Raw genomic sequence first — 14,879 nt, forward strand, 5'->3', positions numbered from 1 at the left:
TGATTGTTTGGTCGGATACTTCCTCTCCCCCTCGGCCAAACAAACTGTGAACTCCTTCTTTCGCTGCTGCTTTCTCTTCGGCTGTAGTCAGCCTTCTTCTCCGTGCGTGGTTGCTCAGGGTTGGCCACTGGCCTTTCATCTTCTTACCTCGATGAATTTTCCGGCTGGGATTGTTCTCTCCCCCTCAGCCAAAGAATTCGTGACTCTATTCGTTCTCTTTCAATTCTCAAGTTCTATCCAACAACTAATCTTCAAATCAATAAAATAGCCAACCCATGTCCAAGTTTTATTCCCAATTCATGAGAAATTAAAATCCCAAATTGGAGTCTAATAACTAAACAATAAGAGCACCGTGATCTCTTCTTACTCCTCATTTTCCTCTTTTTTTCTCAATTCCGCCAGAACAGCGGCCTCGTGAGGTCACCACTTCTGATTTTCCCATCGCCTTTCTTTCCTTGATTTCGCGATGATACAATACCGTCGTTAGCGTGGTTCGCTTCTGGCGCCTAGCGCCGCTGCTCTTTCACTCAGCGGGCAAACAATTCACTGCCTTGGCCCAGCCTCCTCGCCGCTGGTGCCACTGCAACGCCCTCTCGCCGTCTATGTTCCTTCCGCAGCCCTGCTGTCGCTCAATCTCGCTTTTGCCTCGCCATGGTCGGGCTTCGCCGCCGATGTCTGTTCGAAATTTAACCGCAGAGAACTCAATATCGTTGTCTCCGTCCAGCCAAGCGCCAGCATCGTTTACAGCGCCGCCGCCAGCCATAGAGACGGTCGCTGCCGCTACTTGTGACACCGTTTCCGTCGGGTCTTGCTATGCCGTCACTTTGTTTGTGAAGAACTTCCTGTTGCTAATCGCAGAAGCCTCTACCTTCTTTGATGTTTTTCTGATAGGGTTTTGTTTGTTTTTTTTTGTTATTTTTGCTTTACAGACTGATCGATCCATGTGATCGAACCTGCTCTGATATCATATTAGAAAATATAATGCAAAGAATAAAATATTATTGCAGAAAGTAAAAGGTGGTGAGAACTTTAAAGACTACATTGTGAATGACTTGAATTAATTCTCTAAGTGGTTACACAACCTTTTATAGACTCTAATTCTAGCTATACATAGAAAATATATTCTAATTCCATAAATATCTTCTTGGTTTAATTTTCCATATTCTTTATTTAATTTCTTTCATTATTCTTATCATAACTTCATCTCTTGCCTTCTTATTCTCCAATTAATTAATTTCCTTATTCCAACAATCAAAAATATTGTGTGGGAGGGGAACCAAAGCCATGCTTTAGTGTTCCCATTTCTTCAGCTCCATGCCATCAGGAGCACTTCCTTCAACCTTTTTCGCGCCAACTTCTTTCCAGTTTGTTGATAGGACAGTTCCATTAGACTCTACCTGTTGACGAGGACCAGACAGAAAATGTCACTAGTGATCCGCATGCTATGCCATGTGGTATTATACTCTTTAGAAAGTTAAAATTTGAGTTCTTACAAATGATTTCATCATTGCTCTTCTTGTGTCTTCATCTGCATCCTTGTATATGTCTTTGAAAAACTTGTTCAATGCTGCATCACCATCAAGCTTTTCATCCTTTTCCTGATGCAGAAAATTGGTAAGTTATGGGACTCAGACTCTTGTTATTTCATGCCTAAAAAGGAATGCCAATAAACACACCTCCTTTTTTACTTGAGCTTCGAGTTTATCCCAAGAAAATTGGTAAGTTTATCCCAATCTATTCGTTTCGGTTTGGAGGAGGGATATGTGGGTTTCTCATTGCCTGTTATACCAAAAAGTCAGTGTATTATCATGCCAGTAGTTAAGCACATCGTGTAATGAAGAAATGGAGTGCAGCACTTCCACAAAAATACATACCTGTCGGTACATTCACTTTCTGGACTACAGCAACTAAATTCAAGGGATGTCCAGTGTACAGCGTCTGCCTTGGCAAGTCTGATCTCGATTTTCGTAGACATGACTTCATATTTACTCTTTGAAGGAACTATCTGTTTATCAAAGGGTATGGTGATTTTAACACAGTAGCATTAACGAAGCAAACATAGAAAGTACAAAATTTCAACAACTTTCTGCTTTTCATTGAGAGATAATCATAGAATTGAAGTAAAAAAGGGCTCAGAAAAGCATTATGTATTGACCTACGTAATTAGGAAGGTTTTCTTCGCTGGACAATTCATTCAACTACTGGTGGCAAATTATTTGGAGTAACCACACCTGTTGAAGGTTTTCCAGCCAGTGGTGTACGCAGTTCTAGAGCTTCCTCTGAAATGAAAACAAAATTACATCTACGAAAAAACGAATGCCGGTGCATTTCACATACATGGCACACAAAGAACCATTCAATCACAACCTCTGACACCAACATATTGCATTACTATATTTAAGGCACATGCAAAAAGTTATACGAACATATGTACTCACATAGCCAAACATTCTAGAAATTAAATTCAAATTTCATTTGAAGTAAAAAAATTCTGAATCAGAAAACCAGACAAACCGCCATACAAGACGTAAAAAAATACACTAAAAAGACAAGTCTGAAGCATAGTTTGGCTATCAACTAACCTGCAATACGCTGATCGCACTCTTCGATCAATTTAGTAAACAAGACATACACAAAATATGGCGTAAGAAACTAAATGTTGTACTACTGTATATAAAAATAGAGTAAGTCTGTTTTCTGTTTATGGCATACTGTATATTTTAAAAAGGACAATGGTTAATCCAACAGAGAATAATCAAGAAGCAATGTCAAATAATTAAGGTGGACATCATAGCAAGTATATTTTGGTCAATGTGTGATCATGCATTTAGCCTATTATTCCAAGCAAACTAGCACTATTTTTAGTTAGTAAAACACAAAAATATATGTCATGCATGGCCATATGTTACATTGTTACTAAGAATTTTAGAATCGTACCCCTTGTGCAGATATGCTTTCGCAATTGAAGGATCCAACTCGATTACTTTGTTTGCGTCAGCAACAGCCTGTGCTCATCAAACATATAGAGACTACAATGATAAGTATCTAAAATCCACAAGCAAATGAAAGTAATTATTGAGACAGCAGGTACTAGAATCGAGCTTTTAAAGATTTGGACACTCTAATTTTCAAAACTTCAAACAGATTCCCACAGGTTGCCATTCATGAAGTCAAACCTACGGATCTCCCCTGACAGCAGTATATTTCAATCAGCAAGCGCATACAGAAAAAAAAAGGAGTGGCTTGAACAAACAACTAGGTCAAAATGGGCAACCCGACAATTTCGAAGTGCAGGTAGCCCAACAATTGTTCACTAATTTGGATCAAATATTCAAATTAATGCATGACAGAAAATCAATGAATTTGGAAAGCAAGTTAAGCCATAACACACGACCACCACAACAAGTTATATCTATTTCGCGGATAAAACCATCTCCGGTGTGCAGTAAAACTTAAGAAAAACGGAAACCTTCAGCATTACAAGCTTACCCGTGAAGTTCTGGAGTTTGATATTAGCCTGAGCACGGTCGATGAAGAGGTCAGCGCTGCTAGGGCTCAAAGCAATCGCCTGAGAGTAGAGGTCAACGGCCAACTCAAAATGATCATCAATGAACGCTTCTTTGGCCTTGGCCTCCAGATCCGCAGACGCCATTGATGCTCCGATTCGAGAACTCGATCACAGCGAGGGAATTGCGTGCGTATTTTTTTGTGCTGGATAAGAAGGAAAGGTGAAGACTTGAAATTGAAGTGGAACTGAAAAGGAAGGGGGAAGTAACAAATCTATGAAGATTAACTCCATGAGCATAAACGATGAGAGAAAAAGATATTTGAGAGAAAGATAAAATTCTTATTCGACTTTATCAAAAGATTACAACACACCTTATATATTGGTGTTTATGCTAACTAATAGAGCAACTAACTAACTAACCGCCAGCTGGAACTAACTAACAACCAACTAACTAATGACTCCCAACGGCTACTCTCTCACTTAGTTGTGCTCGAGTGTTGATGCGGTGCATAGGCTCTTGCTTGGGGTTGCATGGCTGTGTGATGAAGGCTGCAGCTGCATGGTGAGGAAGATGAGATAGCATCCTTGATAAGCCCCCTCAAGATGGACTATAGAGACTTTTAAAGTCCATCTTGAACAAAAGGTTGTGGAAGGGTGTAGTTGATAAAGGCTTCGTAAAGATATCAGCAAGTTGGAGATTGTTGTGCACATGAACCGTCTTGATTACCCCTTCAAGGATTTTATCCCGAACCGTGTGGCAATCGATTTCAATGTGCTTGGTTCGTTCATGAAACACCGGATTAGAGCTAATGTGTACAGCGGCCTGACTATCACAGTATAAAGGAACCGGCTGCTTTACATCCAAATGAAAATCCTTAAGTAAAGCAATGATCCAAACCACCTCACAACAAGCTAGAGCCATTGATCTATATTCGGCTTCGGCTGAAGATCTTGAAACAGTATGTTGCTTCTTCGACCTCCAAGAAATCAAAGAAGTGCCAAGGAATAGACAAAATCCAGAGATAGACCTTCTAGTATCTGGGCATCCAGCCCAATCCGCATCAGAAAAGATGCTCAAAGATGGATCAGCCTGAGATGAATAGAAAAGGCCATGGCCTATGGTACCCTTGAGATACTTAAGAACTCTTTCAGCAGCATGAAGGTGATCTGAGCATGGATTGGACAGAAATTGGCTGAGCTTGTTCACTGCAAAGGTGATATCTGGACGTGTGATGCAGAGATAAACAAGTCTGCCAATGAGCCGTCTGTAAATTTTTGGATCTGAGAGAGGATCTCCTGCATCCATCTGCAGTTGTTTGGTGGAGTCCATAGGGGTGGAAGCTGGTTTGCAACCAAGTAGGCCTGCATCAGTCACAAGATCAAGAGCATATTTATGTTGAGAGATGAAAATTCCAGTGTCATTCCGAGCTATCTCAATACCAAGGAAGTACTTAGGCTTGCCCAAATCCTTAAACTTGAAATGGTTGGTGAGGAAGGTTTTAAACTCAGAAATCATAGAGTCCTCACTACTGGCCACTAGAATGTCATCAACATAAATAACAATGCCAAAGAATTTCCCATCAGAATATTTATAAAAGAAGGAATGGTCAGAGGCAGATTGTGTCAAGCCAAAACCAGCCAAAACCCGAGAGAATTTAAGATACCATTGCCTTGAAGCTTGTTTGAGGCCGTATAGGGACTTCTTTAACCTGCAAACAAGTTGGCCAGAGCCTGGTGGAGGGTCTGTGATGATCAATCCAGGAGGTAAAGACATATATATTTCTTCATCTAAATCCCCATATAGGAAGGCATTGTTGATATCTAAATGAGCCAAGGACCAGCCTTTAATAGCAGCGAGAGATAGCATTAGTTTGACAGTAGTAAGCTTTGCAACAAGTGAGAAGGTATCATGATAATCTACACCTGCCTGCTGAGTAAAACCCTTAGCAACTAAGCGGGCTTTATATCTTTCCACAGTGGCATCAGCCTTGAACTTGATTTTGTACACCCATTTGCAAGAAATAGGGATTTTGCCCGGTGGAAGATATGTGATCAACCAAGTATTGGTTCTGATCAGAGCTTGCAGCTCATCTTGCATTGCAGAAACCCACTCTGGGCATTGGGAAGCTTTTTTATATGAGGAGGGTTCTGTGAGAATGGAGAGAAGGCTGATGAAGTTGAGATATGGCTGAGATAATTTGGATAGAGAGAAGTATGAGGAGATAGGATATTTAGAAGAAGAGGTTACTGAGTTACAAATGTAATCAGTGAGATGAGATGGAGGTTTGAGTGATCTCCCAGATTTTGAGTGAGGAGGATCTGAGGAGATGTTAGAGTTAGGAGAAACTGAAGATATGGGATCATTTGCAAAAGATATATGAATGGGAAGGTCAGAGGGAGATGTAGAATGACTGGAAGTATGTGAAAGATCTGTTGGAAAGGCAGACTGAGCCTGAGAAGATAGGGGAAAATCAGTCTCATGGAATGAGACATTTCTGCTTATGAAGATATCATTGGTGGCTAAATTCATCACTTTGTAACCTTTATAGCCAGAGGGATAACCAATAAAGATGCACTTAATGGCTCTGGGTGAGAATTTGTGTTTGCTTTTGTCCAATGTGGATGCAAAGCAAAGACAACCAAACACTTTTAGATGAGTGTAAGATGGAGGCTTTTTGAATAGAGCTTGGAAAGGGGTGCTGTTTTCTGGCAGAACAGATGGGGGAGTTCGATTGATGAGGAAAGAGGCTGTAAGAATGCACTCTCCCCAGAAGGAAATAGGTAAGTGAGACTGAAACAAAAGGCTACGGGCTACATTGAGGAGATGTTGATGTTTCCTTTCAACTCTAGCATTTTGTTGGGGAGTTTCCACACAAGAATGCTGAGCTATAGTTCCATAGGTGGAAAGAAGGGAATGGAGGTTGAATTCAGGTGCATTGTCACTCCTAATCACCTTAATTTTCTTGGAGAATTGAGTGTTGACAGTTGAGAAAAACTGAGTGAGCACTGGTTGGACTTCAGATTTATGGATGAGAAGGAAAGTCCAAACAAAACGAGAGAAATCATCAACTATGGTCAGGAAGTATTTAAAACCATCATGTGTGGGGGTAGAAAAAGGACCCCAAAAATCACAATGAATCATATCAAATATTTCAGAGGAAGTGTAAGTTGAGATGGGAAATGGAAGTTTCTTTTGCTTGACAATGGGACAGATTTCACAAGTAGTGAGATGTGAATTAGATGGAGACAATATGCTTGATAAGAGTTTCATTTTATTGAGTGAAGGGTGTCCCAAACGTTGATGCCATATATCAAGACTTACAACTGAGTTTACAGAGGCAGAAAGTGGAAAAAGTTGTTTACAATTTCTGGAAAGCTGAGAAACATCTGAGTTACAGCAAAGAGGTTCTGAAAACTCAAAAATGTATAGATTCCCAACTCGATTACCCTTCCCAATCACTGTCCCCAGTGAAGCTTCCTGAATTTGGAAGTTATTGTGAGTAAAAGTGACAATGCAAGCTGAATTTTGAGTAAGGGCACTGACTGAAATTAGGTTGAATGAGAAAGATGGTACATGTAAAACTGGAGAAAGGGTGATGAGAGAGGTGAGTTTTACAGTACCTAGATGAGTGACAAGAGCTGTGTTGCCATTAGGGAGATTCACAGATGCATTAGCTATTGGTGAGGCAGTAGAAAAAAGAGATTGATCAAAGCATACATGATGCGTAGCTCCTGTATCTAGGATCCATGTAGGTGAGCTAGAGCATGAAGATGAGATAGAATTTATATATGGAGGAAAGAAAACTGTACCAGAGAAGTTATTGGAGGCTGGAGTAGAAGACTGAGTAGGAGAGTCACTGGCAGATGTGGAGTTATTGAAGGATGGAGAGTTGTGGAATTTGTTGCTCTGCAAGAGGCTGATAAGCTGTTGATACTGATCAATACTTGGTAGATTGGTAGTGTCTTCAACAAGATTAACAGACCGGTGCTGGTGAGAGTTGGAGTTTCCAGCAAATCCAGATGCTGGTTTGTTAAAACCAGAAGGTTGTGGATACTTTCCTTTGCCGCGGCCTGACAAACTCATAGTTTAGGATGTTTAGATGGGTGATTAACACATGTTGTTGAATCTTTTGAGGTATAAAGTATATGTTTCACCCACTTTTCAGCTATTTTTTAGAGTTAACAAGTTTGTCGGAGTTTTGATGCAAGAACAGGTCTAAAACGGGCAAAACGGAGCGAACGGGCTGACCACAGAATGTTCGCCCGACCGGGCGAATTTCATATAAAAAACGCCCGGTCGGGCGCAAGCCGAAGAAAACAGAAAGTTCGCCCGACCGGGCGTTGTTCATCCAACAAAACGCCCGACCGGGCGTTTGAAGCCTCATCGCGATTTACCCAGATCGCCCGACCGGGCATATTCCGACTTACAGATCGCCCGACCGGGCGATTTGTCGCTGTTGCCAACTTTGCCTCTTTCTTACTCCGGATATAAAAGGGTTCTCACTCATTTCCAAACCCTAACTCCCACACCACGAATCTTAGCAAGAAAGTAAGGTTTTGAGAGGATTTGAAGTCAAGGAGCTTCCCATTTCCAAGAGATTGGAGGAAGGAGACCCCCCACCATCAATTCCACCATAGGGAGTTCTAGTATCATTTCTATTATGTGTAGCTTTGTTTTCCTTGTTTTTGCTTTTATGTTAGCTTTGACTATGAGTAGCTAAGCTTTTAGTAGGGATTTGGTGAAGTTTGAATGGATTGTATGGATTGAATCTATGGTTGAATGCGTATCTATCTCTTTTGTTGGTTTTGTTGAACCTTGGTCTTTTAATATCTAATTGCTTAGCTACCAATTAGATAAATCTTGTACCTAATTGATGTTATTGAGAAATACAAGATTAGGATAGATGTGTAATCAACAACTCCGTGCATTATATGTAATCGAGAGATGCATAAGCTAGAGAGAGGGCTTGGGTCCGTTGTGCTTTGGAGTCAATCTCGAATTGTATGGACGAGACTCCTACACTAGAGATTGACCCACGTGTTAGATGCACCCGAGAGGGGGTCTAACCGATTATCCCGACTTTCCTAACCGCATTTGAGGCCCAATAGATGAGCATGACCCATAGATGAAATCCTTGATCCATTCTAACGGATCCATTTCCCTATACTTTCCCAATTTGTGTGAAAACCTATCTTTGTTTGTTTGTTTTTCTTAGTTAATTGTCTTACTAGCTTATTTGTTCTTTGATCTTAGTTAAGAAAACCAAAAACCCATTTTATTAGTCTAGATAGTGTTCAAAGTTACATCATAGTATTCAAACCGGCTTTTAGTCTCCGTGGATCGATAATTTAGCTTACCACGTGCTACTTAACTCGTACACTTGCGGGTGACGCTTTTGAATACTAAATTAGCACGAGTCAAGTTTTTGGCGCCATTGCCGGGGATATAAATTTGCTTTTGTGTTTGATATTGTGAAAAGATAGAGAATACTAGTTTAGACATTTTACTTGCTTTAATTATCTAGTTTAGTTTTCTAGTTTAGCTCTATTTTGACTTTGTTTCCTCTCTTGTGTTGTGTAGGTTTTTATGCTCACGCGCTCAAGTCGTTTACCCCTTGAGCCGATTAATTTAGAGATAGAAGCCGCCAATAGAAGAAGAGGAGGACGAAGGAGAAGAGCAAGAGCTCAACATCAAGTTGAGCCAATGGAAAATCCACATGGGAACAATGAGGGAATTCCCCCTCCACCTCCACCTCCATTAAATCAAGACCAAATCATTCTCCAACTACAACAAGAAATGGCGGAGATGAGAAGGGAAAGAGAGGAGGAAAGGAGGCGAGAGGCTCCGGTTAGAGACGCATTTGGGAACGTCAATATCCCACATCCACCCTATGATACAAGGGTGAATGCCAACAATTTTGAGTTGAAGACAGGATTGATTCAATTTATGGAGCAACGTGTTTTCTCGGGAAGGCCCACGGAGGATCCTAATAGGCACTTATCTAAATTCTTAGAGATTGCCAATACAACTAAGCTTAATGGGGTTCCCGACGATACAATCAAACTTAGGCTATTTCCATTCTCATTGTCGGGATATGCTAGAGATTGGTTTGATAACCTTGAGCCGGGCTCGGTTACAAGTTGGGACGACTTAGCCCAAAAGTTTTTGGATCGATTCTTCCCTCTAAGCTCCACTCTCAACCTCCAAGCAGAGATCTCCCACTTTAAAATGAAGGGCCAAGAGTCTATGTTCGAGGCTTGGGAGAGATTCAACGCCTTGCTAAAGAAATGCCCCAACCATGGGTTATCTCCGGGCCATCAAGTGAGCCTCTTCTACAATGGATGCTCGGAGTTTATCAAGAGTCAATTAGACTTTGGTTCGGGGGGTTCATTCTTGGACAAGGGGGTCGAGGAGTGCAAGAAGATGCTTCAAAGGCTTGCCTATACTAGCAAGGGTTGGAGCTCGGGCCGAGATAGTTCAATGCCGGTGGCATCGGTTGTGGATTCGGATGCATTCAATCTTCTCAACCAACAAATGATGTTGTTGAATCAAAAGGTGGATGGCCTTAGTTTGGGAGTGGCACCTATGGGAGAGCCTTTACATACCGTGGAAGATGTCAATTATGTGCATCAAGGAGGGAATCAAAGGAACTTCTACAACTATCGCCCTAACAATGGGGGTGGTAATTACCAAGGCTATCGCTCACCCTTCAATGCACATCCAAACCTTTCTTATGGCAATCCAAACAATGCTATCCAACCACCTCCACCACCTCGTTTCCCTACACCTAGTGGGTCGACAAGTGGGGCCGCTAATGTGCCCACCAATTCTAAACCTTCAAGTGATGATGTCACCCATGAGCTTCTAAAAGCTCTAATGGAGAAGACCGATGGAATCATGACACAATCTACTAAGAGAATTGATAAGGTTGAGACGGCGGTAGTGGAGGTCACCACGAGAATGGGGGCTTTGGAGCATCAAATGAGTCAAATTGCCCAAGCCGTGGGCCAACTTCATCAACCGGGGCAATTCCCAAGCAACACCATTCCTAACCCAAAGGATTGCAAGGCTATCAATTTGAGGAGTGGAACAAGCTATAAGAGCCCCCCTATGCCCGAAAAGGAAGCTATTGTGCAACCCGAAGAAGAAGAGACAATAGAAGTGGAGGCATCAACGAAGAGCCCACCAAAAGATCAAGCCGAGACAATAGTTCCTCCTAAGCCCACGGAAGTTAAACTTCCTTTCCCTCAAATGATGCAAAAGAAAAAGAAGGATGAACAATTTTCAAGATTTTTGGATATCTTTAGGAAAGTTCAAATTAACATCCCTCTTGTTGAAGCACTTCAACAAATGCCAAGTTATGCAAAGTTCCTCAAGGATGTGGTATCACAAAAAAGGAAATGGGGGCACTATGAGACGGTCAACTTGACGGAGAGTTGCAGTGCAATTATTCAAAGGAAGTTGCCGGCCAAAATGCAAGATCCGGGAAGCTTCACTATTGAGTGCACTATTGGAAATTGCTTTGTGGGGAATGCCTTGTGCGATCTAGGGGCTAGCATTAATCTTATGCCATTGTCCTTCTTCAACAAGTTGAATATTGGTAAATTGAGATCGACTAGCATTACTTTGCAAATGGCGGATAGATCGGTGGCATATCCCTCGGGCATAGCAGAAGATATATTGGTGAGGGTGAATGAGTTCATATTCCCCGTTGACTTCGTGGTGTTGGACATGGAAGAGGATAGAATTGTACCTCTTATTTTGGGAAGACCGTTCCTTGCCACCGGGAAGGCCATGATCGATGTTTCAAAAGGGGAACTTACACTTCGCCTCAATGATGAGAGCGTGACATTTTCGATATATGAGGCCTTAAAGAGGCATGATGCGGAACCGGGAGGAAGCCTACAACATTGCAATGTTGTGACCGTGATGGATGAGTGTGTTGGAGGAGTGGCACCGACCTCTTACTTGGATGATCAATTAGAGAGATGCATTTCTCATTCCATGTATTCTTCTCATTCTTTTGATGTTTTGGATGCTAACCCCGAGTTGTTGGAATTTGTAGGTGCTTTGGACTCGGCTAAAGAAATCCCTAGATCACTTCGTCCACAATTTCTACCTCTTAGGAGTGGAAGTGAAGATAGCAATAAAGATGGGGAAAACAAGAAGCTTGAGTTGAAGCCACTTCCACTACACTTGCGATATGCCTTTCTTGGAGGGAATGACACTTTTCCGGTAATTGTATCATCTTCTCTCTCTAGTTTCGAGTTGGATAAATTGTTGAGAGTTCTTAGGAAGCATAAGAGAGCCATTGGGTGGTCCATATCGGATATTAAGGGAATAAGCCCAACCGTTTGCATGCATAGAATTCATTTAGACGAGGGGTATAAGCCTAAGGTACAAAACCAAAGGCGACTAAACCCTATTATGCAAGATGTGGTTAGAAAAGAAGTGTTGAAATGGTTAGATGCCGGTATGATATATGCTATATCCGACAGTGAGTGGGTGAGTCCTACTCAAGTGGTGTCTAAAAAGGGGGGCACCACTGTGGTGAAAGGGAAAAATGATGAGTTGATAGCTACTAGAGTGGTGTCCGGGTGGAGAGTTTGCATTGATTATCGCGCTTTAAATTTGGCCACTAGGAAAGATCACTTCCCCCTTCCATTTATTGATCAAATGTTGGATAGGTTAGCCGGACATGAGTATTATTGTTTTCTCGATGGTTATTCGGGATATAACCAAATTTTGATAGCTCCCGAGGATCAACATAAGACGGCTTTTGTGTGTCCTTATGGTGTCTATGCATTTAGGAGAATGTCTTTTGGGCTTTGTAATGCCCCGGCTACTTTTCAAAGATGTATGATGTCCATTTTTCATGATATGGTTGAGAATATTATGGAGGTTTTCATGGATGACTTCTCTGTTTTTGGTATGACATTTGATAGTTGCTTGGATAATCTAACCAAAGTTTTGCAGAGATGTGAGGAGACCAATCTAGTACTCAATTGGGAGAAATGTCATTTTATGGTCCGTGATGGGATCGTGTTGGGACACAAAATTTCAGCCGGAGGACTTGAAGTGGATAGAGCCAAGATAGTTGCCATTGAGCAATTGCCACATCCTTGTAGTGAGAAGGCCGTGAGGAGCTTCCTAGGCCATGCGGGGTTCTATAGGCGTTTCATCAAAGATTTTTCACATATTGCTAGACCCCTTTGCCATTTACTAGCTAAAGATGTAAAATTTGATTTCACTCTTGAATGTGCGCAGGCATTTGAGAAGCTCAAGGCGGCGTTGGTGAGTGCCCCAATCTTGATCTCCCCCGATTGGTCTCAACCTTTCGAGATCATGTGTGATGCAAGTGATGTGGCGGTAGGCTCGGCTTTGGGACAAAAGAGAGACAAGATATTCCGGGTGATATATTATGCTAGTAGGACATTGGATTCGGCTCAAGCTAACTACACCACTACCGAGAAGGAAATGCTTGCGGTGGTCTACTCTTTTGACAAGTTCCGCCCTTACCTTATTGGGGCCAAAACTATTGTCTTTACTGACCATGCCGCCATCCGCCATCTATTTGTTAAGCAAGATGCAAAACCAAGGCTTATAAGGTGGATCTTGCTCCTTCAAGAATTTGATTTGGAAATCCGAGATAGAAAAGGGTGTGAGAATGTGGTGGCGGATCATCTTTCAAGATTGGAGCATGCTAGTGAAGAGGAAAAATTGAAGTTGGTCATCAATGAAGAATTCCCGGATGAGCATTTGTTTTATGTGGCCAAGGGTCAAGTGGCATGGTATGCCAATATTGTGAACTATCTTGTTGCTAAGGTGATTCCCGAAGGACTTGAGGACTATCAAAAGAAGAAGTTCTTCCACGACGTGAAGTTCTATTTTTGGGACGAGCCTTGTCTTTTTAGAAGATGTGCCGACATGGTGATTAGAAGATGTGTCCCTCAAGAGGAGTGGGAGTCCGTTATTATGCATTGCCACACCGCACCTAGTGGGGGGCATTTTGGAGCTAACCGGACTGCTATGAAAGTGCTCCAAAGTGGTCTATTTTGGCCAACCATCACCAAAGACTGCCAGGACTACGTGAGAAGATGCAACGAGTGCCAGAGAATGGGGGGTGTTTCTAAGAAGAAGGAGATGCCATTGACGACAATTGTTGAAGTCGAGTTGTTTGATGTGTGGGGCATTGACTTCATGGGGCCCTTTCCTCCATCTAGTGGGTTCCAATACATTCTACTAGCCGTTGACTATGTATCAAGGTGGGTGGAAGCCATTCCTACCCAAACTAATGATTCAAAGGTGGTGATTAAATTCGTTCAAAAGAACATATTCACGCGATTCGGCGCACCTCGGGCTATCATAAGTGATGGAGGGTCTCATTTTCGCAATAGGTGGCTAGAGGCGGTCTTAGCAAGGCATGGAGTGAAGCATCGGGTGACAACTCCTTATCATCCACAAGCTAATGGTCAAACCGAGTTGGCCAATAGAGAGATCAAACAAATATTGCAAAAGAGTGTCAATGCTAACCGTAGAGATTGGGCTCTCAAGCTTGACGATGCTCTATGGGCGTATAGGACGGCTTACAAGACGCCAATCGGGATGTCACCTTATCAATTGGTCTTTGGGAAATCATGCCATCTCCCGGTTGAATTGAAGCACTCATCATATTGGGCGGTGAGGCAAATGAACATGGACTTCACCAAGGCCGGCAAGGAAAGGAAGCTTCACCTCAATTTACTTGATGAATTTAGGAATGAAGCTTATGCTAATTCCTCAATCTACAAGGAGAGGATGAAGACGTATCACGACAAGATGATTGAGAGGCGTGAATTCCACAAGGGGGATGCCGTGTTGCTTTTCAACCACAAGTTGAGACTCTTTCCGGGCAAGCTAAAATCTAAGTGGTCGGGACCCTTCACTATCAAGGAGGTCATGAGCAATGGCACAATGGAGCTCAAAGGACCCGATGGAAGCACGTTCAAGGCAAATGGTCAAAATCTCAAGAGGTTCTTTACCAAGGAGCAACAAGACGAGGTCTTTGTGGTTGCCTTGATTGAGTAGTGGAGCTTGCAAAGCGTCGGGCAAATGACGTTAAACAATTGCGCTATGGGGGAGGCAACCCCTAGTAGGTAAAATTTATAGCTTTTGTGTTTTTGGTGTGTTTTTATTTTGTTCTTGTTTTTGGTGTGTTTTGTGTGTTTTAAGTGGAACAGGAGATAGGCTTTGATGGGTGAAAAGCGGACAAAAAAAAACTGGAGAAATGGCGAAATGGACTTGGAATCCAGAAAGTTCGCCCGACCGGGCGTTTTGCAAAGTGCAAATCGCCCGACCGGGCGTTTACAGAAATCGAGATTGTCCAGAAAG

The 14,879-nt window shown here is 42.2% G+C and overlaps 1 protein-coding gene, 1 non-coding gene and 1 pseudogene across 4 annotated transcripts; 1 reads left to right on the plus strand and 2 right to left on the minus strand.

Moving 5' to 3' along the window:
* Window positions 1-1,270: 1,270 nt before the first annotated feature.
* On the minus strand, window positions 1,271-3,652 carry LOC121796499 (annotated as a pseudogene).
* A 4,208-nt stretch (window positions 3,653-7,860) lies between these two features.
* LOC121794671 lies at window positions 7,861-14,779 on the plus strand. Of its 3 annotated transcripts, none has more exons than XM_042192944.1 (3): window positions 7,861-8,155; window positions 9,090-11,744; window positions 12,486-14,779. In XM_042192944.1, exons 2-3 carry the CDS (start codon window positions 9,096-9,098, stop codon window positions 14,574-14,576), a joined length of 4,740 nt encoding a protein of 1,579 aa, XP_042048878.1. In that variant the 5' UTR covers window positions 7,861-8,155; window positions 9,090-9,095; the 3' UTR covers window positions 14,577-14,779. The 3 variants fall into 3 exon arrangements, with proteins under 3 accessions (XP_042048878.1, XP_042048879.1, XP_042048877.1); XM_042192945.1 differs by having other exon boundaries at window positions 12,777-14,779; XM_042192943.1 differs by having other exon boundaries at window positions 9,090-14,779.
* Window positions 9,708-9,814, minus strand: LOC121797551. The gene has a single exon (XR_006049912.1). It is a non-coding gene; the product is annotated as a small nucleolar RNA R71 (small nucleolar RNA).
* Window positions 14,780-14,879: the final 100 nt, after the last annotated feature.

The sequence above is a fragment of the Salvia splendens genome, chromosome 3 (assembly GCF_004379255.2).
Source record: "Salvia splendens isolate huo1 chromosome 3, SspV2, whole genome shotgun sequence".
Taxonomy (NCBI): domain Eukaryota; kingdom Viridiplantae; phylum Streptophyta; class Magnoliopsida; order Lamiales; family Lamiaceae; genus Salvia; species Salvia splendens.